The following is a 26,020-nucleotide window of genomic DNA, read 5'->3' on the forward strand; positions in this document are numbered from 1 at the left end:
GCCCCGCGCCCGCCCCCGCCGCGCCCAGGCCGCGCTCGCCCGCGGAGGCGGAGGCCCGCGGCCCCGAGGGGCAGCTGCGGCGCTCCGGCTCGGGCTACGAGGGCAGCACCAGCTGGAAGGCGGCCTTGGAGGGTAAGAGCGGAGCGGCCCTCCATCCCCCGGCCTGGGGACCCGGGAAGGCGGGTCACAGTCACCTTGGCCCGTCTCCCGGAGGCGAAGGCGGGGAGCATGACTCTGGAACCGGGAGGATCGATTTCAGGGCGATGAGATGCCACACCTGGGGCTGCGGGGAGGGAGGTAACGGGACCACCGTGACTCTAGCTCTGCAGCTAACTCACTCTTTGACCTTGGGAGCAGGTTTTGTGCTCTGAGCCTCAGTTCCCTCATGAGTGAAGGGGAGCAGTTACTGTCTGGCACTCACCTATTGGGCATGTTGAGGGGGTGACTGTAGCGGTGGAGATGCTTTGGGCAAAGCCACAAAAGCTGTAGACACCAGGGAAGGTGCTGGTGCTCTGTGAGAAAGGAGTTGGGGGGGGGCACCTAGTGGTGATGGAGCCATGTAGGGAGGGGAGAGATGGAGAATATGTGGGAGGCTTTTCCTTGCAAGGTCATGGGTCCCCCCTACCCCTTCCAGTCAGAGGGGCGACCCCTGGCTGATCAAGGAGGCGGTAAGCAAAGTGGAAAATAAATGTAAAGTTCCTGAGTTCCTTGAGGAAACTTGTGTTGGCCACTGGTGGTGTGCAGTGTGGGGCATGCTAGAGTTGGGAAGAGAGGGCTGGTCCTCTGGAGGCGCCTCGGTACTCCTGACACCCCCCAGTCCAAAGGCTGAGGACCTGGGCAGCGTTACCTAGGAAAGCCCAGAGTCCGGATCACCCAACCCTTAGGAAGTGTCAGAAAAGGAGGGCTTCCTGGGATTGGTGACTTCTTAGGAGGTGTGGAGAGAAAGAAAGATGAACTAGGCTCAAGCAATGACATGTTCAGGGACCCGATGGCTAGAGCCAGCCTGTCCCTTGTGAGGAACTCAGCTTCAGGACACCAGCATGGGAGGGAGGGGTGAGAAGAGATGAGCCTGGAGAGCTCAGATGCTGAATGGTCACCAAGGCCTTGCCAGAGAGTTTGGACTTTGAAGGAGCCACCGAGAGGTGTAAAGCCCAGAATGAGAACCTTGGGTTTGCCCTTGGAATAGTGGTGGTGGCCTTGAGGGGTCAGACCAAGGCAAGGTCAGTGTGGAAGGAGGGGCAGTGGTCAGGGGAGGGACATAACCAGCACCTGCCAGGGCCGGTGCCTTGCCAAGGAGGGAGAGGTGGGGTTTGTCATGTCAGTGTTTGGCCCAAAGGCTGGTGGGCCAGGTGACGTGGACTGCCTGAGGAGGGGCTGTGCAGACTCTGGGGGGGGGAGGGGGAGAGTCAGATGCCTGGTGATTTAGGAAAAAAGGGGCAAAGATGTTGGATCTTGGAGCAGAAGAGCCCCTGCAGAGGAGCCTTAGGCTGAGAAGAGTTGAGTTGAGTAAAGGTGGACAAAGCCCTCTCTCTGACACGCATGTCCAGGTGCATTGCTGGAATTGCCTGTGACCCCCTGCCTTCCTCCTGTCCACGTTATTCCCTGAAGTTGCTCACTCCTGCTGCCTGTATTTCTTCATTCATTCATTTGTAAGATTTTGGGAGGGTCTGCCCTAATCTAACTCGAAACCCCGATGGTTTGGGCCACTTCAGGGTGGTGTGGCCTCTTTCAATGCCTCTGGCGTGTTCATCCCTGTTCCACCTCCAGCCCTGACCTTGGCCCCTTCTGTTTCTTACTCTCAACCATGGCTGGGCTGACCACCTGTGAGCGAGGCAGGACATGGCCCAGGGGCTGTCTTGGGACACAGGGTCTTGTGGCTGCTGGGGAGTCTAGCCCACTCCCTGTTAGTGCTTACCTGTGGCCCAGCCTTGTCTCACATGTCCTGGTGTGGCTCCCCGCCTGGCCTGTCTCTGCATCGCATGCCCCCTCTGGACCCGCCTCCTCCAAGGGGTCCACCCAAGATCAGCCCCACCCTTGACGCCTGTGGTCCTTGGGGGTTCAGCATCTGGGGCCTATGGACTTTTTCCACAGGTGTTTTAGGTTCTGGAATCTGAGTCCCTGTGAGGGGCCCTCCCACCTGCCAGTTCCCTGAGGGTCTCCTGGGTGTTTGCTGGCCACTGCCATCTCCTGTCAGAAGAGCGGAGCTTGTGGACCAGGACTGGTGCTCTCCAGGGTGCTGGCGTGTGGGCCCAGTGCCAGCCTTTGTACTGCTCTCTCACATCCATTCACTCTTCTTTTCCTTCCACAAACATTTATGGAGTGCCCACACTGTCCAGACACAGCTCAAGGCACTGGGAACATCCCTGCCTTTGAAAAAATCACAGGACAGGGGCTGAGGCAGCCTGCTGGGGGGCAAAGAACGTATAGATTCTGGAGTCAGGTGAACCCAAGCCAGACCCTTCTACTGCCTGGGTTTTTTAACTTGTTTGAGCCTCAGTTTCCTCATCTGCCAAGCTAGATAATCATTTCTGCCTCTCAGGGTTACACAGATCAAGGTGCTGGGGTGTGGGCTGTGTGCAGGTCTTCTCCACAGTGACCTAGACGTGGCTTCCTGCAAACCCTGATGGGGGAGCTCAGTTGAAATCCTTTGACTGCTGCCCTGCCTACCTTGAGTGCACTCCCCACCCCAAACTGGAGTTTATGTAATGATCCTAGTTCACGGACACTAAAAACACCTGTGGTGGACGAGGGGTCTGCCACGTCTGGGGATCATGGGGACCCTGCTTAGCCAAGCACCTGTCTTGAGAGAAGCAAGACATGTCCAAGCTGAATACTTAGGGGACCTGTACTCCTTTATTACCATGAGCTGAACATTTATCAAGCACCTACTATGTGCTGGAGGGTTTCACAACAGCTATCATTTAATCTTCTTATCTACCCTCGTGGGGAGTTGTTGAGTGTTATATTTAGTTTATAGAGATGGAAACTGAGACTCAGAGAAGCCAAGTGTTGTGCCCAAGGACGCATGTTGGTTGCTAACATAGGAAACCCTGTTGGGTTTGCCGCAGGGCTCTCTGACAGGAAAGCTCTTACACCGTCCCGCGCTGACCAAGGACATCGGGCTTGGTGAGGCTAATTGGAGAGATTCAAATTGTGCTGCAGATGCATGTTGTTCTCCTGCTCTTGTCCTCAGACAATCCCACCACCTCCAGCACAGACCATTTTTCCTCCTCACAGGTTAAGTGAAATGGAGAGCTCCTTAAATCATAAGGTTGGAACTAGAGCCCAGGTCTTTAAGACTTTCCCTAAATGAGCAGTTAGCTTTATAAATAGAAAGCCAGTCGGAAGTTCTCCTTGATTAAGTCTTCTCTGTTAATATCTGTGGATACTCACCTTTCCTTCCACCCCCAGCCTCGGGGGAGAGGCTGGAAAAAGTGACCCAGAGCATCTACCTGGGTTCTAGAAAGACTGGAGGTGATTTGAGATGGGGATGTTTCTGGCATTGGGGTGGGAGTGGGGAAAAGTGGCCTGGGTGCACGGCAGTGGGAGCAGAGTGAGTCTGCATCTCTCAGGCTATAGATTTTTTTTCAATGCTCACCGATTCTGAATTTTTAATGTTGAAAGTTTCTTGATTAGGCATAAACCCACGACTTCCTGATCAAAACCACACACATACATTTAGCAAAGCCTCTTAAAAATGTCAAAATTACCAAACTCTACATTGGATAATTTTGCACCATCAAGGCCGTGCTTGCCAGGCTGTGGCCCTGACAACTTAGAGGCGTCAACTGTGGGTGTGAGGGTGATGGGAGATTTGCCTGGGCTTGGGAGCCAGCTTTTTAAAAATCATTTTTTCTAACATGAGGCTAAATCATATCCATTTATAAGCATAATAAGGGCCTTGCCTAGCAGAAAGGATTGCTGAGTGAGACATTTGTGATGGCTTGCGTTGTGTTCCCCCGAAAGAGATATGTTGGAGTCCTAACCCCACAGGACCTCAGAATATGACCTTATTTGGAAATATGGTCATCGCAGCTGTAATTAGTTAAGATGGGGGCATACCAGAGCAGTGTGGGCTCCTAATCCAATATGACTGGTGTCCTTATAAGAAGACAGTCACGTGAAGACCGAGGCACCCAGGGAGAAGGCCATGTGACGGTGAAGGCAGACATGGGAGGGATGCAGTTATAAGCCAAGAAATGCCAAAGAGCACCAGCAAACTGCTAGAAGCTAAGACAAGGCAAGGAAGGACTCCCTACAGGTTTCAGAGGGAGCGTGGCCCTGCCGATCCCTTGACCGTGAACTTCTGGCCTCCAGAACCGTGAGATAAGAAATGTCTGGTGTTTGAAGCCACCTAGTTTGTGGAACTTTGTTCCCCCCACCCTCGGAAACTAGGACAGCATAGTTTCCTACGGATTGGATTGTCCAGCCCACAGCCTCCCTCTGGGAGGACACAGACAGCGAACAATGAGTCGGGCTTCCTAGAGTGTCCTCTCTCTGTCCACAGAGCAGATATCCCCATGAGAGGTGAAGAGGCTTTTCAGTCCTGGTGATGCTGGAGACGCACACACGGACCACCTTCCCCCAGAGAGCAGGTGTCTGTCCGGGTTCCCCTTCCTACAAACTCAGTTGAGTTTAAGGCTGACCAAGGACATAGCCATTCACCGTAGCTAAGTTCCCTGTGTTTTTAGTACCAGTGGGTATTCTGTAAGATGCAAGGCCATGGCTTAGCCCTCTTATAGGAAATCGAAAGGTGAGTCGAGCGCAGCTCATACCCTAAAGGAGCCTGTGGGCTCATCATCATCATTGTCACCATGGTAACTGCTAACACTGAAGTCGAGTCTTCCATGCCAGACACTGTTCTATGTACTATACAATGAATTTTCGTAAAATTCTAACAGGCAGATACTACTATTACTTCATTTTAAAGATGAGGAAAATGAAATAAAATAGAAGCTCAGTAACTAAGCCATCTGGAACGTGGCAGAGCTGGGATTTGAACCCACTATGCTCTTATCCTCCAGGCACAAAGGGTTACAGAGACAGTATTCTAGAAGAGGATTGAGAGGTGTGAACAGAAAAGAAGGGCAGGATACATACATTGCACTTGCCACAGGCAGCCGTCATGCAGCTCAAGGGGAACCCGCCTAACAGCAAATTGCCACTGAGGACAGCAGAGCAGATACAGAAAGAGCGCAGCCCTCGAGGGCAGGCAGGATCTCTGCTCTTACTGTACATGGAGCCACCCACCTCCGGATTCCTGGTCACTTGCCAGCGTTGACCTTGCTCATAGGAAGGACTCCAAAATGTTTGTTGGACTATCAGGTAAAGATGGCAGACTGAACGCATGCATTTATTCTTTTTCCCTTCCAAAGCCCACTAATACAGCAGTTAGGGGACTTTTAAAAGTCCATAAGTACCACAGGCACAGGACAGAGGACAGCAGCAACAAACTTGGGAGCTAGGCGGTAAATAATGAGTGGTAACTGACTTCACCGGCACAGGAGCCACCTGAATCACATGCAGGACCCCAAAAGCACAAGGATGGCGCCACTAGTCACCATGGCAGTGCGTGAAGATGGAGCTGATTACAGGAGGACTGGCTGAACAGTTCTTTAGGAAGAATTTAGATCCCTGGATCCTCTTCCCATTCTGTACAACTTCTTCCCATCCCTGAGGGTTAAGTCTCCTGAGAGAGGGTCTCTAGATACCAACCCATTTGAGAGCAAGCAATTAAGGCGACATTTCCACATGGAATGCCAAGGATGGCCTCCCAGCCGCTTTTCCTGGCCCAGCCTACACCTTCCAGGAGGGAAACCAGAAAAGCCTTCTCCAGGGCTGACCGACCCAAAAGGAAAAACCCAAGGAGGTCAGCATACAGGGAGCACTGAGGATCAGCCCAGCCGGATCAATCTGCTGTGACCTTCCACAGTTAAGAAACCCCTCCATGGTCTCAGAGACCACAGTGAACTCTAGGCCTCCTGCCTTAATCATGAACAAATAACCAAGGACCTCCAGACATCCGAGGAGTCTCTAACATAGAAGCTAGAGACCAAAACTAATGAACAGAAGAAAAGCAAGTTGGAGGACACAGACACCATACCAGGAGGAATAAACTTTCTGTCCCCCCGCCCCACAAAAAAACCCTATCAGTAATATCCTCAGAGAGATGAGAGAAAGGATTGCATCATTAAAATAAGAACAGAATGCTTTAAGAGGGAGTATTCAGGGAACAGCAGCAACAAAGCCAAAAAAACTTTGGAGATTAAAAATAATCTCAGAAATGAAAAATTTAGCACAAGGGCAGGGAGATAAAGTTGAAAAAACTTTTCCAGGAAATTGAGCAAAATGGCAAAGAGACAGTAGATAAGGGAGGGGGGGGGAATATAAGAAACTTGGAGGACCAATCTAAGAGGTCTAACATTTCCCAATCTTTTGTGAAGTGCAATACAAATGAAATACTAGAAATATGATCATGCATGTGGATGTCATGGCATGTTAAATTGCTATAAAAGTTTCTAGACACTTCCTCTCACTTCTGGTACTCATGTCATCATGGATGAGTACCAGTGTACAGACCAGCACTGGTCGATGGAGGTGCTACTTTCCTCTATGCTCATGCATAACTTTGCTTTTAAAAAAGACTTAAAACAAAAAGGGAGTTCTCACTACTAGGATGGTTACAATACTAATAATAATTTAAAAAAGGAAACTAAAAAGTGTTGGTGAGGTGGTAGAGAAATTAGAACTTTTGTGCATTGGCATTGCTGGTGGGATGCAAAATGGTGTAGCCAGAAAACAGCATGGTGGTTCCTCATAAAGTTAAACATAGAATAACCATATGATCCAGCAATTCCACTCCTAAGTATATGCCCCAAAGAGCTGAAAACAGGGACTCAAACAGATACTCAAATGTATGAACATGCGCCAATGTTCATAGCAGCATTATTCACGATAGCCAAAAGGTGGGAACAACCCAAGTGTCCATCAACAGGTGAATGGATATATAAAATGTATATATTCATACAATGGAGTATCATTCAGCCATAAAAAGGAATAAAATTCTGATATCTGCTCTAACATGGATGAACCTCGAAAACATTATAGCAAGTGAAATAAGTCAGACACCAAAGGACAAATATTGTGTTTCTACTTATGTGAAATACCAAGAAGAGGCAAATTTATAGAAATGCAAAGTAGATTAGAGGTTGCTGGGGACTGGAGGGAGGTGGGAATGGGGAGTTAATGCTTAATTAGAGCAGGATTTCTGCTTGAGGTGATGAAAAAGTTTTGCAAACCAACAGTGGGGATGGTTGCATAATATCGTGAATGTAATTAATGCCACTAATTGTACATTTGAAAATGGTTAAAATGGTAACTTGTATGTCATGTACATTTTACCACAATAAAAAGACCATTAAAAGACCCTATGTCTAAAGTCTAACATGATTCTTTCATTACATGTAAAATAAAAAATGTAAATGGTAACAAGGAAATGAAAAAGGAGCAGCCAGAGGATGGGGAAAGGTTTTGGAAAGAGGATGAATGGTGTAGGGGTGGGCGGGATTTAAAGAGGTAGCAGCGGAGGTCAGAACACTGGGGGCAAAAACCCAGCTGCCGGGCTGGGAGGGTGGGCTGGGTTATTTCAAGGGGTCTGTGTGGCTGAAACCAGGGACCAGGCAGAGAAGCAGCAGGAGACGAAAGAGTGGAAAGCTCTGACGGTCACAGAAGTTCAAGTGCATAGCCCTGGAGGGAGGGTTATCAAGCCAGGGAATCACAGACTCAGGACTGTGCCCTGGAACTCTTTGACCTCAGCACCTGGAGGGCTTGTTGCTGGTTTCCACCCCCAGAGTTTCTCAGTATTAGGATGTGGGCCTGGCTGTGTGGTGATGGGTGGGTGGGTGGCCAGGAATTGAACCCTTTCTCTTCTCTGCAGACACCACCACCCGTCTCCTGCTGGGAGCCATTGCTGTTCTTCTGTTCGCCATCCTGGTGGTGATGAGCATCTTGGGTGAGCATGGATGTCGGAGCATGTATGCAATTCCGTGTATATCACCTTGTCAAAAGCACGTCTAATTAGGTCAAGAAAAATTCCAGACGTACCATGAAGTCTGTGGGGGGACAAAGTAAATAGAAAACGGAGTATTAGTTCTAGAGGAGATTTTAGGCTGTAATAATCTATTCACACAACAACTCCACATGTTCCCTTTACTAAGTCATGCAGGGAAAGTGGAGATGTGACTTTGGTACTATGACGTGAATGCCACGCGAACTCAGAACCGACTTGGGGTGGGTTAGGCAGGCAATGCTTCTGCTTCTTGGAGGAGATGAGTTTGGGATAAGGGCCTTTAAAGATCACATTCATTCATTCAACAAACACTTATTGAGCCCTGAGGTGTATTAGTTAGGGCCGTGGGCTAAGTGCTAGGGATTAAAAAAAAGATGAGTATGACACGTCAGATATAGAGGTGTTACTGCTGGGGGCTTCCATGATGGGGAAACGTGTGTGCCAAACCCTGAAGAATGAATAGGGGTTCCCTAGAGACCAGGAGGTAGAGGAAAGAGAACAGCCCAAGGGGAGGGGCCTGAGCAGCCCAGAGTGGTGTGTGGGACTGAAAGGGTAGGGGAATGAAAAAGGAGGACATTGTCACTAAGGAAAGGCGAGGCTAAATGAGCAGGGAATTTGGCTGTTTCAAATGCGTTCAAGTCAAAGTATGTCATGGGTTCTGAAGGGTTTGCAAAGCGTGCCTCTATCTTTAATCTTTGGGAAGCACTGCAAGACCAGAGGCGGGCACCTCAAAATGGGTGAAAAGTCCACTGACATTATCAGTCCCTATCAAATCCTCACTTACAGGGCATGCACGATAAGATAAGCAGGGTGTTTGTCAGTGTTTAGAAAAGAATCTGGTGACCACTGGCGCCAGCTTGGGTTCACCTAGAATAATGACTGCAAATGAAATCGGTTTCCTTTTGTCTTGTTGCTGGGTTTGGAAGTCAGTGCAATGTGTAATCGCAGCATATTGAGATTTCAATAAAGCATAACAGAGTGTCCTCAGAGATCCTTGTGGAAAGGCAGTTGAAATGTGGCCATGCCATGGTCAATACTCCCAGGTGGACCTGTAGCTCACCAAGATATGCAGAGTGTCCACTAATTAATTGGTGTCAGTGTGGCTGGAGGTCCTGAGGGGCTGGAGTACTGTGGGCCTGTTTTTGGCTCTTTCCTGGTCTGTATTTAATCAATCGCTCATATGAAAATGAATAAAAAAGATGCTTATAGAATTTGTAGGTGATACAAATCCAAAAAGGGATGTTTAATATGATGGGTGAAAAAAAAAAGAAGATTAAGATGTATCTTTAAAAACTCAAATGAGCCAATGTGAGTGAGATAAATGTGAAAGAAAGAAACATAAGATCGTTCATTTGGATTTTAAAAAGTGATTTACACATGTTCGGGCTGCTGGGGAGACCTGGTTTGGAAGCAGAGCCTATGAAAATGATGGAAGAGTATGGCTAATTTCCTTTGGGCAAGGAGGCCCTTTGAGAATCTGACGGAAGCTCTGGGCTCCCTTCCCAGAAAAGTGCATGTGTGCACACCCACGGATTCTCCTCATGGAGACAGGTCTGCAGGCTGGAAAGCAGTGGTGTGGTGATCACTGTTGCTGGTGATGGGGCCGCTTCTGTCCTTCCCAGTCTGTTCTGGTGGCAGCGTTTTAGTGGCCATGGGGGCACCCTGCCATGAGCCAGGCAGGATGGAGAAGGGTCCGGAGGGTAACGCTTGCCAGGAATCCCAGAGGAGACTGTGTCTGTTTAAGCCTGGAGCAGGGGGGCTGGTGTCCTTCTAAAAGAGAGCAGTAGAAGGCAGATTGAGTTTGCCCGGGGTCACACTGTCACAGGAAGGCAGATAGGAACTCAGAATTGAAAAAGAACTTTCCAGCATGTCCACGGTGGAACGGGCTGCCGTGTTAGCTAATGAGGCTGAGGCCAATGAGAGCAGCCTGTAAATGGTTCTCACCCTGGCTTCTGAGGGAGGACCAGTGGCCTCTAGGTCCCTCCCAGATCTGAGTTTCTGGGGTTCCATGTCTTGAAGAGTTTAGAGAGAGAGAGAGCGAGTGAGAAGATCTTAACCAAGGGCTAACCTGCTGTCACATCCCCTCGTGGTGGTGTCCCGGCCAGCCTTCCAAATTCCTCTTCCTTATGCATCAGTCACCAACCTTCTGCCTGCCAGGCTCTGTGAGAGGTACTCACCTGAGAAGACGTCCACATGAGCCATGTCAATGAAGGGCATCAAAGTTGAGGCAGGTGGAGGGACCTGCAGGGAGCAGAGTTGGGTTCTTCGGGGAACAGGTGGGGCCAGGTGGGGCCAGGCAGGGCCGGGGTGGAGGGGCAGGAGTGCTGTTGGATGCGGAGCCCCCTCTCTCTCTCTCTTCCCGGTAGCTTCCAAGGGCTGTATCAAATGTGAGGCGCCCTGCCCAGAGGACTGGCTGCTCTATGGAAGGAAATGCTACTTCTTCTCTGAGGAACCGAGAGACTGGAACACGGGCAGGCAGTACTGCCACTCCCACGAAGCCGCGCTGGCTGTGATTCAGAGCCAGAAGGAGCTGGTGAGCGCCGGTGTGTGTGTGTGTGTGTGTGTGTGTGTGTGTGTGTGTGTGTGTGTGAGGTAGGCAATCTTTAGGGAGAACCCACCCCAAGGACGCCCCAAGGTTGCCCCTGTGACGTGTTTCCAGAGCATACCCAGCCACCGCACAGCCCGGCATGTGCACATTGGCCCCTCAGAGTCTGAGCAGGTCCACGAGTGGCCTTCGTTTTCACCTGCTCCTGTCAAGGACATCTGTGTCATGCCAGGCTGGTTTGCTGAGCTGCTCGACTCTGTATTGTAACGTGTAAGGATTACACATTGCAAATGCACTTGTGACATAGAAAAAACACATCGGCCTTTCCTACTAGTTCATATCAGGACATGAGCTCTCATGTAACACCCCAAAGAGTTTTACCAATAGATACGTGAAAGAAACACAATCAGAGAGTCAATTGGCCCTTTTGGATTTTGAGGGTAACAGTGGTGTGGCGATCCATGATAGCACATAACCTAAAAATCACTTGTTTGTCTCTGATACACAGTATAATATCCCCCTTCTGCAGAGGAAGCCCTGGAAGTATGCGGGTAGAAGGAGAACCAAGCTGAGCATTGAGATTTGTCCCAGATAACCCATCAAGTGGGCAAGTCAGCTTCCTGCGAACTAGGACTGCTGTCGCCCTGGGCCGCTGAGCCCGAGGGACAAACCCTATTCTAGGTTTCCTGGGCCAGTGGGTATGCTCCCAGAGCCGGGTCCCTTGGAGGCCATTGCAGGCGACTGCTGGGTAGTCAGTGTGAATGCAGGGCTCTCTGTAACCCCAGCACCTCACTTTGGGGGTACAGTGAGGCACCCTCCTCTCGGCATCTGTCCATCTTGGCAGTCAATTTTCAAGCTGAGGTTAGTCTTGGGAAGTGTGAGCATTTAGGAGGTTGCACCTGACTCTGAGCTCTCCCTCTTTCCTTGGTGCAGGAATTTATGTTCAAGTTCACGCGGAGGGAACCCTGGATTGGCCTGCGCAGAGTGGGGGATGAATTCCACTGGGTCAACGGGGACCCGTTTGACCCGGACACGTGAGCTGAGGCTTCATTTTCTGGCCACTGAGCTTAGACTGGGCAGCACCCAGCCCCCCTGGACACCTCCCAAGGGAGAATCACTTGGTTTTGTGCTAAGTAGAACTACAGCCCCTAGGTTCAGCGGTGTGGGACAGAGACCCATTTACGACAATGCTTTACTTCTCTCTCTCACCCATGACGTCCAGGCTGGTTGGGGGCTCTGCCCCATGAAGTAGTCATCAGAGCTTCCTGCCGCCAGGGTCCAGGCTCTTTTCGTCTTGTGTCTTCCCCCTCCATGCAGTGGCCTGTCTGCATGGCTGCATGTGGCTCAGCCACGGGGGGAAACAGGAAAAGGAGCCTGTGCCTTGGACGCCCCTCTGCATTGGCCAGAACTTAGCCACATGACTACACCTGGCTGCAAGGGAAGGTGGGAGGTGGGGCCTCTATTCTGGGCAGCCATGTGCCACCTAAACACTGCTACTGTGGAAGAAAGGGGATCCGAGCATCCTCTTAGAGAAAACAGCTCTGAGGGGGCTGGGTATGTGCTGTGGTGGTGCCATTCGTGGCCCAAGTGGCGTGGAAGTGAGCACGCGATGGGGTGGCAGGTGTGTGATGCCGAGGACTGGTTTGTGGTGTGGGTGATGGTGGCAGTTGTCATGGGTGGTAGGGGTGTATGGCTGTGACAGTAGAGGTGGTGATACTGTGTGTGTGTGTGTGGGGGGGGGCAGTCTAGGTTAGGGAAATGCAGGGATTAAGGGAATAGAAGCCTCAGCTTTCAGTCCAGACCCTGCAGCTGGAGGAATAGGCCACGAGGAGCCAGGTGGGGGCACAGCTGCTAACCTGATGATGACACGTGAGTGTCCTCCCTAAGGTCCCCAAGACCCCAGCCCTCCACCATGGCCAGAAGCTGGTGATCAGTTGCCTTCCCATCCTGGGCTGACTTAGGGCAAGTGGCCCCACTGACACCTCCTTCCACCTCCTTTCCCTGTCTCCTGCACGCTTCATTTTTCCACCTCTCTCATTGCCTCTCCTCTTTCTCTTTCCTGCCCAGATCTGTTCTTAACACTGCTGAGGAAGTCTTGCACTTTCTGCCTCCTTTTGTCCCCTTCTGGAAGCTTCCTGCTCCCAGAACCAGGGAGCGCCCTGGAGGCTGGGGTCTGCACAGTGCTGACCACCTGGCAACCAAGGGCCTTGGGGCCACGTTTCCCTGACACTGAGAGGTCCTGCCCCCCACAGACTCCCTCTTGGGGTCATTCTGATGTCACCTCTAGCGAGGCCCCAGCTCCGGCCTTGGCAGGGTGCTCAGATCAGGGTGAACAAATGAGGTTAAGAAGAAACCTTGGGACATGAAAGGGATGATTTTAGGCAGGGACTCACCCCCAGGTCCACAAATGATGTCAGTGATTTCCTGGGCAACACAGCCCCTGGTGTTAAACATTGGGGTTGTTTGGGTCCACTCCTAGCCTGTCAGGGAATTTAATTCTCATCTCTACTGAGCTCTTCCTGTGCTAGGCAGACACTGTGCCATAGGGGAGCCCACTGTTCAGGAGCTGACCGTCTGGGGGCTGGTGGGGACAGACAGACACAGGCCCCTGGGAGGCTGTGATGTGGTGCCCCGCGGTGCAGACAGGGTGCTGCGGCGAGGCAGGGTGGGCAGAGGGTGATCCTCCATGACTCCTGGCTCATGGGATGAGTGAGACGACCCTGCGAGGATGTAGAAGCAGACGAGGAAGTGCACAGTGTGCCCAGGAAACGTCTGTGGGGCATCCGCAGAGTGGCTGGGGCCGTGGTACTCTGAGTAGGGAGACAATGGGTGTCCCCACTAGAAAGGTCTTGGGGCTAAATGTCCTGGACGGTGACTCCAGAGAGAGGGGCAGACACCACAGGGCCCCCCGGGGCCACCCAGGGATGGATGGGCTGTATGTCGCGGGTCGTGAGCACCTGGTCTCTTGTTTCCCACCCACAGATTCCCCGTCGCGGGCCCGGGGGAGTGTGTCTTCGTGGAGCCCACCAGGCTGGTGTCGACGGAGTGTCTGATGACCCGGCCCTGGGTGTGCAGCAAGATGGCCTACACATGAGGTGGGTCAGGCCCCCCAGCCAGGCCAGACCTGCCTGCCCCAGACTCCTCTCCAAGACGAAGCAGTGAGGAGGGTGACCTCCATCCCGGGCCCCCTCCAAGGCCCATGTGCCTGGGTTCCTGGTCTCCTCGGCCCCGGGCAGGTGCTGTGGCTCAGCAGATGAATGCCACATGCTCAGTGGTGTAGGCACCTGGCCCCCCAACACACACACGTACACGCAAGCACACCGTCCCCTGGTACTGACACAGATTGCATTACTGTCCACACGCACAGCACCTCACCTGCAGCCTCCAAGTCATTTATCTCCTGGTTGCTGGGGAGACAGGGAGGGAAGGCTTCCTCTCACCTGGGTCCCCCTTCCAGTCCCCCTTGGTTTGCCTGGGGACGAAGCGGGGGCTGGCGGTTCCCCTGGGCCTGGGGAGGCTCTGAGTGCCCCCTCCTTCAACACACACACACTTGGAGCCCCAGAGCAAGCTGCAGGGGGCCCAGGCCTCCCCAACCTCTTCTTGGTGCCGCTGACCTGGTGAGATGTAGGCGGCCTTCCTGGGAGCTGCCTGCGCGAATTTGGGTCCTGGCCCATTTTCAGAAAATAGCACAGAGGGAAACCAGGTCCAGCTGTGCTCTGCTCGGATCTTTCATTGTCGGATTCCAGACAAAACCATCAACTTGGTTTTGTTGACCTTTTTGCATGCTTTCCAGATTTTTAAAAACTTTGTGGTTCCGTATTTTGTCTTTATTGGGAAGCCAGTGGGGAACCTGGGTGGACAATGAAGTTAAGGAAACTCAGTGTGGTGGTGGTGGGCCTGTGGGGGTGGCAGGAAGCCCACCACCCTCCCAGCACCTGCCGGCTGTGTATTGAGGGGCTGGGGGTTGAGGAAGTGGTCAGCTGCTGCTGCTGCTGCTTGGGGGAGGGGGTGGGGGGCCCTTTCACGCACCCCTGTTCTGACACAGGCCCCTGGCTCTCACAATATACCCCCCCTCCCCGCCGCAAAAAAAAAAAAAAAAAAAATAGCTGTCCACATAAAATACAATAGATGTCCACATAAAAAGACATCCTAGCCATTCTTGCTTCATGAAAAAAAAAAAAAAAAAAAGCAGGCTCAGACGCCTTAACACCTTATCTAAGGTGCCACCTCATTTAATTCTAACAGAAGTGCCCCGAGGCAGGTAATGCTCCACAGGGGACAAAACTATGCCGTGGCAGGGTCCCAAGGCCAGGAGAAGCTACTGACCTGTGCTCTTGTCTTGCTCTGGGGGCTCTGAGGGGAGAGAGCCGCTGGGAAGGAAGCCATGTGCAAGGACAGGGCCCCGTGAGTCCGTGCCATTCAGGGTGTATTTCTCATTCAGTTTTCCAAAGCGTGTTGCTTGAAGCTTTCGAGGCACATTGGCAAGTAAGCTCTCCCTCCTAACCTTGGGTTTGTCCTGGGAACCACACGACAATTCTAATCAGTTTAGAACAGCTTAGAGCAGCGGTTCTCAACCTTTCACAGGGGTCGCCTAAGACAATCGGAAAACAAAAAGATATTTACATGACGATTCATCACAGTAGCAAAATTACAGTTCTAGAGTAGCAACGAAAATGATTTTATGGTTGGGGGTCACCACAACATGAGGAACTGTATTAAGGGGTCGCGGCATTAGGAGAACCACTGGCTTAGAGGAACCCTGACTCCGGGTCACCAATGTTTTAAGAGTTTTCTCATCTGGTGCTTACCAAGGCAAAAAGCTCAAAACAAAACCAAAACGCTGGCATGCCAATCTTCAGAAATACAGAAAATGCTTCCCAAGGTTATAAACCAGCCAAGCGTCCCCACCCTCCCCACACTTGCTCCCCACACTGTTGGAGGTGTTTGCGGGGCTGTGGAGCCCGGTGCTATGCTCTCCGGTGGCCACACGGGGGAAGCACTGAGTACTTTTAGCTCGGAGCGCATTAGAACTGAAGCCGCAGCCGGGTCCTCGGTGTAACCCCTGCAGCAGGCAGGGTGTCTTTGGAAGGCTGGAGCACGCACACCCGGCCACCCTCAGATGTCTTTTGTGAAGATGGAGGGTGACAGGGAGGGCTTTTTCAGGAGGACTCACTGGGGTGGTAGGTGCTAGTGGGTTAATTAGTGTTTGCTTAATCTCTCACAGCCCTGCAAGGGCCGCATCACCCGCTCGCTTGTTCTTTTCTCCAAAGGATTTTATTTTACTTTTTATTACATTTATTGGGGTGACAGTGGTTAGTGAAATTACATAGGTTTCAAATTACATAGGTTACATTTCTATATGATCTATAGATCGCGTTATGTACTCACCACCCAGTCAGTTCTTCTTCCATCACCATATATTTCTCACCTGTTTGTTTTCACAGATGAGGAAACAGGCTCAGAGAGGTGAAGGGACTTGCTCCATATTACACAGCTAGGAGGAGGTGGAGGCAGTATTTGAACGCCGACCCGAACCCACAGGGCTTTTGGGAAGCCGCTATGTGGCCCCTGTGGCCCCCACCCAGCCATCCAGATCTAAGGCCAGCTCCTCGGAGGGGGTCTGTGGGTGCTGGTGATGGAGAAGGGGCCACCCTGGGAAGGGTGTCCACATGCCTGCAGGCGATTCCTTTTCTGGACACTTTTATCTTCTTCATTTGATTTTCATATGAATTATCCTGAGAGAGTGGGCAATGCAAATAATAATGTCTTTCCCTCCAGGGCCCAGCTAGAGCCTCCCTGGGACACCATCCAGGACAGCGGCAGCCCTCAGTGACACTCCCTCTCCCCAGCACCTCCAGCACTTAAGACTGAGCCTCTCACATGGTCCATCTGTCGCCTTGCCATCTACCACTCGTCTCTTCATGTCATCAGACTGCTCCTGTCATCGGATTATAAACCCCTGGAGAGCAAGGACTGTGTGTTGTTGGCCTCTTTGTGACACACCTAGCATGCGTTCAGACTGTGGTACTTGACCATAAGATTGCCCACAGCGTCATTAACTGTTTGCCACGGTGGGAGACAGCAGTGGCTGCCACAGTCAGAAAATTTGTCTTTTTGGCTTCGGTGGGCATGGCATAATTTTAGAGGCACAGCAAAGATGAACTCTATAATTGGTTTTGCTTCAATGAAATGAGCTCACAACATTCCCTAAAGCATGCACATACATCCTGGGTGGCTCAGTCGGGGTGGTCTGGAAATACAGGGTTGGGTGTGTGTGTGTGTGTGTGTGTGTGTGTGTGTATGTGTGTGTGTGTGAGGAAGGGCAGTCTAGGCCTCCAAAATGTCCTTTGCATCAATACACAGAGCCCAGTGGGTGAGGAGACGGCTGTGAGTGGAAGCCAGGCTCAGGGAGGGTTGCCAGGCTCTGCGCTGGCTGCTGAAGGTTCCTGTGATCCCCAGGATATCATGCTAATATCACTGTGCAGTTCCACAAAAGACAAGACCTGGTTTTCAAAAATGCCCACTGTCTGCTGAGTGCTTACAGCAGGAGGGATGGAGGTGGGGAGGTAACTGCCTCTTTCTTCTTCTTGGTCTGTAGCCAGCTCTAAACTGGGAGTGAGTGTGGGATTCAAACTGGGGGCATCCAGGAAGCCTCTTGCCGTGCCCACCTCTCTGCCAAAGCAGACTGGAGTTGACACACACTAGGCCTGGCTCCGAAGACTAGTAGGGAGTTAGCTCTATCAACAAGCGGTTGTGTAGCGCAGGCCATTGTGCTAAAGCTCTCTGGCCCCAGGCGTCACCTCTATAAAGTAGAACTCATGCCTGCCCTGCTTACCTCACAGGGTTTGGAGAACAGTAGACGTTAGAATTTCAGGGGTTAGAAATGATCGACCCCATTCTCACTATCCATGGGGCCCAAAGAGGTTAAGTAACACAGGTTAAGTCCAAGGTCACACAGCTCGTGCCAGAACTAGTCAGGTCTTATGGCTCTCCTCTCCTGTTTATACTCTTATTATTGCACGGATCATGCTTTGTTAATTTGTTTACTTGTTTGCCGTCCATAAAGAGATGTAAGCTCCTAGAGGGTAGGGATTCACGCTCACTTTTTTGTTTCTCTAGCGCCTGGTACATACAAAAGGTGCTCAATAAATGTGTGTTGAACTAAATTGATCTTGACTCCTACTTCAAGTGCGCTTTCCTCTATACCAGGGGTCGGCAAACTTTTGAGACGGAAGAGCCGCCAGGGGTCAGCAAACTGCGGCTTATGAACTGGGGCTCTGAAGTAAAATTGAAAAGGAAAATAAAACTATCATAGTTTCACTTTATGGAATCTTTACAGGATATTATTCACATAATGGTGATTATGTAAAAATATATTCATGGCTCTCGAATATGGCTCTCGAATAATTTTTAAATTGTGAGGAACAGGATTGGCTCTTCCAGGGTCAGCAAGCTTTTGAAACAGAACGTACCCAAAGAGCCACCTGTGGCTCGTGAGCCGCAGTTTGCCAACCCTATTGTATACCACTCTGTCTCTAATCCCAGAAATCTGCACTTCCAGTTCAGCTGGAAGTTGTTTCTCTAAAACAACTTTCAGATGTTTTAGAGAAAAAGATAAGCAAAGATGGCCACCCACCCTGCGACATCCATGAGTGTCCTGTAATCTAAAGCACAGGATCCATTTGAGCAAATACAGACACATCTAAGACAAAACAGGAATAACAATAACAATGAACACTAATTGAGAGCTTATCAGGGCCAGGCACTGTGCTAAGTATTTCTCACAAAAAGTGCTTACTCAGCTTGGCCCATATTTAAGTGCTTAATAAAAATGTACCTTCTCAGAGGCTTTATTACTCACACGTGCACTGCTTCAGACAACGCTCAAGGAAACCTGTCCGCCACACCTTGACTTAGGGTCCCAGGATGCTTCGGTCCTATGAAACCTCCAACTTGACCAATCACGGCTGGGGGGAGGGCAAACATGGAGAAATGTGCCCTGGTTCTTACACGCTTCCACCTGGAAAGGACTCGTGTCACCTTTCCTTGGTTAAAGCAAGTCACTGGACACCTAACTTCAGAGGGACCAGGAAATACAATCCTTCCAAGTGCGGCAAGGAAAGCAAAAAATCTTGGTGTATGGCAGGACTCTCTACCACACCCCCTGGGACATGTCCTGTGTTCCTACATTACACTTAAAGAAGATAATAGGATAGGTTAACGTATAATAAACAACCCTGAAATTTAAGTGGCTTAAATATAATAGAAAGACTTATTTCTTACTCTTTTGTGGTTTTGTCCAGTGTGGTTTTTTTGGAGAGCAGGAAGTCGTCCAGTGACCTGGGCTTCTGCCATCTGGTGGCCCCACCATTCTCCAGGCCCTCAGAGTCCTTCATCGGTTCTTCCATGTCTGGCCAGAAATTGAGGGAAGAGTGTGAATAAATGTGTGAGTTTTTTTTTAGGGGTCAGCTCTGGCCATATTCATCTGCAAAGAAAACCAGGAAATACTTGGGCCGGCCGAGCGGCGCGATGGTTAAGAGCTGGCTTGGGACGCCAGAGGGCCCCGGTTTGGATCCGACATATGAGGGCCAGTGACACTGCTCTCCACAGCTAAGATGCTGAACAACAGCTCAACCTGGAGCTGGGCTGTTGTGAGTCACCGGCGACAGCGTAGGCTGCAGCCCCTGTGGCAGTGGGTTGCCATGGGCTACCGTGTGTAGCCAGCAGCCAGCGTGAGCGGCCAGCAGCCGCCGTGAGCGGCCATCCAGAAGCCGGCGACTGATCTGCCTCGCCCGGGAAGAGCGCAATGATGGTTCCAACTTGGGCCAGTGAAGCAACGTCCTCCACAACTAGACTGAAGAACAAAACGACAGCAACTTGTCTGTTCCCCTTCCCCCAATTCCCCAGCACTGTTCCCATCCCCCCAATTCCCCAATAAAAATCTTAAAACAAACAAACAAAAAACACCAGGAAATACAATCTAGCTATGTGCTAGAGGAAGTGGCTTTGAGGAATATCCAGCCAGTCTTTGCCATAGGTAGTATTATCCCCATTCTCCTGCTAAGAAAACTGAGGCTTGAGAGGTTAAGTGATTTCCCAGCTTTAATAGTCATAAACAACAGAGCCTGGACTTGAACCTGAATATGGCTGACTCCCAAGCCATGCTGGGAATTACCCCGCCACCAATACTGCCTCCTCCCCTAATGCCTCCTTGGCCTGTGCCTGTGCCGGTCTGTCCCCACGGGACTTCCTCCCAGCAGCCCCTTTTCCCTGCTGGCTCTGGCCTTTTATCTATCAATGGGTAATTTGTTCTCCTCGGAGCAGCAGGCATTAGTCTGCAATGGATAAGAATTCTGAGAGCCAGGGCAATAAAATATCAGAAGGCATTTAAACAGCACATAAAAAGACAAAAGTAGTTGCCATTTGTAGATGGTTTCTTACAAGAGTACCTTAATCCAGGGTTGCTTTTGAAGCGCTGTTAAATAAATGCACAGTGTCTCCTAGAAGGGACCACACGCCTCCTGTAGGTCAGCACGTGTAATAAACACTGAACAACTGGGAGGAGATGGTCTCACCACACGGAGGACTGTCCAGCTCTTAGCTCTGTTTCTTCCCTGTTGAGTGAGGGTTAGGGCTGTTGCCGGACGCTGGTTTTTTTCCATCGTCAAGCAGTGCCAGGCAGTGTACACAGGAAGCTGCGGAGAAAATACATCTCCGAAGAGGAAGTTTGCAGGGTCCAAGTGTGAGGCGGGGGCGGGAGGGTCCAAGGCGTCTTCTTTAAAGCTGAGTATCGGCCGAAGGGAGGGACTGACTGAGCACCCTCAGTGGTCACGAGGACACCCACTCTATCGGCATTATAGCTACCTGTTGCTCTTAGCTGCCTTTGGCTTTTATATTTATTTAATATTTGCTTAAGCGTCGCGATTCTAAGGAAGAGTTAGAAAACATGAAACTCAGACTCTCGCAAAAATTGTACACCTGACTGTTTGGAAAAGGCTCCCGGGCATGACCTCCACCCAGTCACGTGCCTCCAAAGCCAGGGGGGCATGTTGATACCGGAGGATGGACTTCAGAAGCCAAAGTCCCGAGCTGGCCTCTGGGTGACAGCGCCATCTAGTGGTTGACTTGGTCCTTCTCCCGCGGCTCCTTGGCTCAGGTGGGAAGTAGTACTTGTTGTGGGGTCTAGAATTCCACTTCCCGTTCATCATCAGTTTGAGCGAGCCACTAAGACAATTTAAGATTAGTTATGACCCCAGTATTGCGTATACTTGAGGGAACATATTGTCAGGAAAATGTTCTTTCCACTTTAGATTTAAATAACTTTCCAGAGACACAGGTGGTGAGATCCTTATACACAGCTGCACTGCGTTTCTATTGACGCACTCTTATCCCACAGGTGTATAGAGTCTGCTTTTCTCTCTATTTCCACAGGTTGTGACCCCCAGCAGTGCATTACTAATTAAAAAAGAAAAGTACGGTAGAAGAGTTTTGTCCCAATCTTTGGCATGGGTTTTTAGTAACTTGAATTTTGGCTGAGTTGAATTTAACCCAGGTTCAAGAGTTGCCTGCCCTTAGGGCTTTATTGGTATTATTACCTGAATTCTGGGAGACACAGAATTTGGAGTGGAAAGGCGGGTTGATTAGGCAATGAAAATGGGCCAAGCACATATCCAAGTATTTGCTGACCACCCATTCTGTGCCTGGCATTGTAACAGATGCCCCTAGAAACAGAGATGAGAGATAAATCCTTACCGGTGGGGATTCTGTAGTTTTGTGGGGAAGGAAAAATCGGGGAAAACAACATTGAGAGCGTGGCATAATGAGAATTACGGCACAATGGGTTGGGAACCTGGACGGGACACGTACCTCATCAGGAGCGTGAGGGCAAGCCTCCCAGGGATGGCTCAGACTGGCTCTTGAAGGGCACAGGTGTGAGAAAGCACGGAGGTCCAAAACGGGGTGGGAGGCTTGACAAGAAAGAGCTCTGGAGAGTGAAGAAGGGACGAGGTAGGCGCAGGGCCCTTCTTCCTCTGAGGCTGAAGCGAGAGACACGTGAGGCACACAGGTGTTTGGAAGGGGGCGGGATTGAGGGAGCTCTGTATTGGCCTGGGTTTCTCTGGGTCACGCTGGGGAGTAGAGGGTCGGATGAGAGTGGTGAGATTTCCAGTTAGCCACAAGAGGGAGCTGATGAGCACGGAAAGCAGGACCTTGTCCAAGGTCTTCTTCAGCAGCTGTGGGAGCTTGGGCCTAGCTAGGAGCAGAGCTGTAGGTGATTGAATCCATCTAGAGTAGGTGAGTGTGGCAGGGAGCTGAGGGTACAGGTGAGAAGGTGGATGAGGTTTAGGCTTGTTGGGAAGCCTGTGAGACCAGGAGGCACAGAAGATGGAGGGTCGGGAGGTTGGTGGTCCTGAGGCCCAAGAATACTGTCAGTGGAAGCTATGGTAAGATGGCCACGTGAGGAAATTGGGACCCTTGTGCGTTGCTGGTGAAAATGTCAAATGGTGCAGCCATTGGGGAAAAGTTTGGCAGTTCCTCAAAAAGTTAAGAATTACCATGTAATCCAGCAACCCAAAAGAATGGAAAGCAGGGACTCAGGTGCTCGCATACCAGTGTAGCATTACTCACAAAAGCCAAAAGCTGGAAACAACTCACCCATCAACAGATGAACGGATAAACAAAATATGATACATACATATTAGTTTGGTGCAAAAGTAATCGCAGCTTTTGCATTGTTGAAATTTGCCTTTGATCTTGGAATACATTCTTAAACAAATGTGGTTATGGTATACATCATTTTAATGTGCATTTCCTGCTGTATGTTTTTTTGCTAATGACTTATTACTTTCTGTTTATTTTATATGTAGTTTAGACTATGGAAATGATTTTAGACAAAAAGCAAACTCGTGCGATTTTTTAATTTGAGTTCAAAATGGGTTGTAAAGCAGCGAGACAACTCGCAACATCAACAATGCATTTGGCCCAGGAACTGCTAATGAACGTACAGTGCAGTGGTGGTTAAAGAAGTTTTGCAAAGGAGACGAGAGCCTCGAAGATGAGGAGCTTGGTGGCTGGCCATTGGAAGTTGAATGACCAATTGAGAGCAATCATCGAAGCTGATCCTCTTACAACAACTACACGAGAAGTTGCCAAAGAATTCAATGTCGACCATTCTACGGTCGTTTGGCATTTGAAGCAAATTGGAAAGGTGAAAAAGCTAGATAAGTGGGTGCCTCTTGAGCTGACTGCAAATCAAAAAAATCGTTTCGAAGTGTTGTCTTCTCTTATTCTAGGCAACAACAACGAATCATTTCTTGATTGGATTGTGACATGTGACAAAAAGTGGATTTTATATGACAACTAGCGATGACCAGCTCAGTGGTTGGACCTAGAAGAAGCCCCAAAGCACTTTCCAAAGCCAAACTTGCACAAAAAAAGGTTGTGGTCACTGCTTGGTGGTCTGCTGTTGGTCTGATCCACTACAGTTTTCTGAATCCCAGTGAAACCATTACATCTGAGAAGTAGGCTCAGCAAATTGATGAGATGCACCGAAAACTGCAACACCTGCAGCCGGCATTGGTCAACAGAAAGGGCCCAATTCTTCTCCATGACAACGACCGACCGCACGTCGCACAACCAATGCTTCAAAAGTTGAACAAACGGGGCTACGAAGTTTTGCTTTATCCATCATATTCACCTGACCTCTTGCCAATCAAGTACCACTTCTTCAAGTATGTCGACAACTTTTTGCAGGGAAAACACTTCCACAACCAGCAGGATGCAGAAAATGCTTTCCAAGAGTTCGTTGAATCCCAAAGGATGGATTTTTATGCTACAGGAATAAACAAACTTTTTTTCTCATTGGCAAAAATGTGTTGATTGTAATGGTTCCTATTTTGATTAATAAAGATGTGTTCGAGCCTAGTTATAATGATTTAAAATTCAGTCCGAAACCACAATTACTTCTGCACCAACCTAATACATACAATGGAATGTTATTCAGTCTTAAAATGGGAGGAAATCCTGATACATGCTATAACATAGATGAAACTTGAAAACATTAAGTGAAATAAGCCATAAAAGGGGGCAAATATTGTATGAGTCCACTCACATGAGTTAGCTAGAATAGGCAAATTCAGAGACAGAAGGTAGAAGGGCGTTTGCCAAGGGCTGGGAATGGGGATTGCTTAATGGGCACAGAGCTTCTGTTTGGGATGATGAAAGTCCTAGAAATAGCAAGTGGTGATGGTTGCACAATACTGTGAATGTACTAACACCACTAACTGTCCACTTTAACATAGTACATTTTATGTTATGTACATGTTACCATAAGAAAATGCTGGAAGCCGCAGTAAGAAGAGGATGTGGAGTTTCTTATGCTTCCTGAGGTGGCAGGGCTGTGGTGTGAGGGCCAGGAAGGGATTGTGGAGCTCACAGCTCAAGTGGGAAGTCCCAGGGAGGGCCCCGGTGATGACGTCGACCAGCGAGGGGCCGCCTGACCTGAAGTCTGCTGAGGGCAGGGCCTGGATGCCAAGGAAGGCCCCACACTGCACCCACATTTGGGATGAACGTTGGAAAGCTCTTAGGACAGGTGACAGCGATGACGCAGGCCTCAGGGCCGGGGTTAGGAAGCAGACGGGGCTGAAATGGCTCAGAAGAGGCAAAGGGAGACTGTCCGCTGCCCAGCTGCACAGGGGTTGGTAGTGGAATATCTCTAGGCCCTTTTTCTACGGCTACACATGGCCACCTTGGCAAATTCTAAATGCAGCAGTGGGTTCTGAACATGTTCGGACATAGTAAATAACTTCCAAAGGGCTAATGAACTTCCGAAAGATGTCACGGGCAACAATGACCTCTTTCGTCTTATGACTAGTCTGGTTCTAGAATAAATAAGGGTGCCAGGCCAAGTACAGTGACTCCAAACAGTTTAATGTAATTCCAAGACAAAGTGTGATTACATTTCTACACATATACAATATGCATATGTGAGTTTACAAATTTTAATTAATAACTCGTTTCACCTCAGAGACCGAAAAAATGATCAAAAAGAAACTGTGAGTAACAAGCTATAACATAGTTCACCACAACCGGACCCCCCCCCCTTTCTCACCCTACAGTTAGTAATATTACAATTAAAATAACTATATTCTTCTATAATTTTTTTCTGTTAAAATCATCTCATAAATTTACAATGCTATTATTAGTTTCCAAGACTAATATAAATTCACTCCATTTTTCTACAACGAAAATGATTATTAATTTAGAAGCACACGACGTCATGATGAAAAACACAAGCATTTTAGTAGCAAGGACTTGATCAGTTAAGAATTATTTTTCTTGTAAAACATTCTAAAGCCAAGTAAAATATCCATTCTTATAACATACCTATAATATGAGACTAAGGGGTAGGTTACATAGAAGTCTACGACACATTGGTTTGTCTTTAAAAAAAAAAGTAGACATTTATAAATAAAAAAAGAAAAGAGGGACAATTCACATAGGAAAAAGAGGTACACGAGAAAATACTGTTGCACGCAATAATTTTCACAAAGATTAACGTGGATTAACACTTTTTATTACAGAAACCGTACAGTGAAGGAACACAACAGACCAGGGCTTTCACAGGGTTATTGAGCTGAGATGACCTGGTAGAAAGATCTAGACGAGATGACCTTGGGGAGGGAGCCGCGTCCCTTGGACTGGTGACTGAGCATCACCACTCCTCTTCCCTGTTCTCATTCTGGGGAGTGAGTCTTTCTATCCAGAGTGTACTGAATTCATGGGCAGTTGAAAGGTAAACATTTCTACAGGTCCATTCCTTTTCCATCCTAATGGATACCATTTTTGGAAACGTGATATAATATCAGAGGCGGCAGCTCAATACATGTGGTCAAAGCAAAACAGGAATGGAAAATTCCAGTCATTCTGATTTGTTGCCTCCCTCCCTCATCTATGCCCTTGATGTTGGGGACCCAGAGAGAGCAGCGACACCTTTCAGGGCCACCTGCCTGCGCTGTGGTGAGGTGGGTGACAAGGGCGCACGGTGCCCTGCCTCAGGCCCAGGTATGGAAGGTGCGGCCTGGGCTGTCCCCGGCTCGTCTGCTGCGCCAACGCTGACTCCGACTTACCTCCTCATCCGTAAAGCTATACTTCTCCTATCCGAAATTTGGTTTGATATATATATACACAAACATATATATCAACATCTATATCTATACAGTGATTCTACTAAACTAGAAATTCTGCTGCCCCGAAGTGTGACTTCCTGGTCTACTTCATTTGGTTAAAAAGATGCACACAAAGAGGATGAGGACATGCTTTGGGGGCCAGAAATGATTGTGCCCTGGAAAAGCCACGGGAGAAAGTTTAAATGAGCAGTAACACAAGTGAGGAGAGTGATGGGGGCGGGG

At 49.6% G+C, this 26,020-nt stretch overlaps 1 protein-coding gene and 1 long non-coding RNA gene across 2 annotated transcripts in view; one reads left to right on the forward strand and one right to left on the reverse strand.

Moving 5' to 3' along the window:
* The window catches only part of CLEC2L (C-type lectin domain family 2 member L), a 22,803-nt gene extending 5,024 nt beyond the window's left edge, over positions 1–17,779 (forward strand). Inside the window, exons 3-8 of the mRNA XM_019653244.1 lie at positions 1–132; positions 7,937–8,011; positions 10,435–10,601; positions 11,547–11,647; positions 13,596–13,708; positions 16,392–17,779. Of these exons, the coding sequence (XP_019508789.1) occupies positions 1–132; positions 7,937–8,011; positions 10,435–10,601; positions 11,547–11,647; positions 13,596–13,707 (587 nt within the window). The 3' untranslated portion in view covers position 13,708; positions 16,392–17,779. The remainder of the gene's footprint in view (positions 133–7,936; positions 8,012–10,434; positions 10,602–11,546; positions 11,648–13,595; positions 13,709–16,391) is intronic.
* Positions 17,780–18,142: 363 nt separating this feature from the next.
* On the reverse strand, positions 18,143–20,565 carry LOC109388510 (uncharacterized). The gene is made up of 3 exons (XR_002125227.1): positions 20,063–20,565; positions 18,897–19,023; positions 18,143–18,580 (listed from the first exon to the last, which is right to left on the reverse strand). It is a non-coding gene; the product is annotated as an uncharacterized LOC109388510 (long non-coding RNA).
* Between the last annotated feature and the right edge of the window lie 5,455 nt (positions 20,566–26,020).

This window comes from Hipposideros armiger, unplaced genomic scaffold (assembly GCF_001890085.2).
Source record: "Hipposideros armiger isolate ML-2016 unplaced genomic scaffold, ASM189008v1 scaffold_201, whole genome shotgun sequence".
NCBI lineage: Eukaryota > Metazoa > Chordata > Mammalia > Chiroptera > Hipposideridae > Hipposideros > Hipposideros armiger.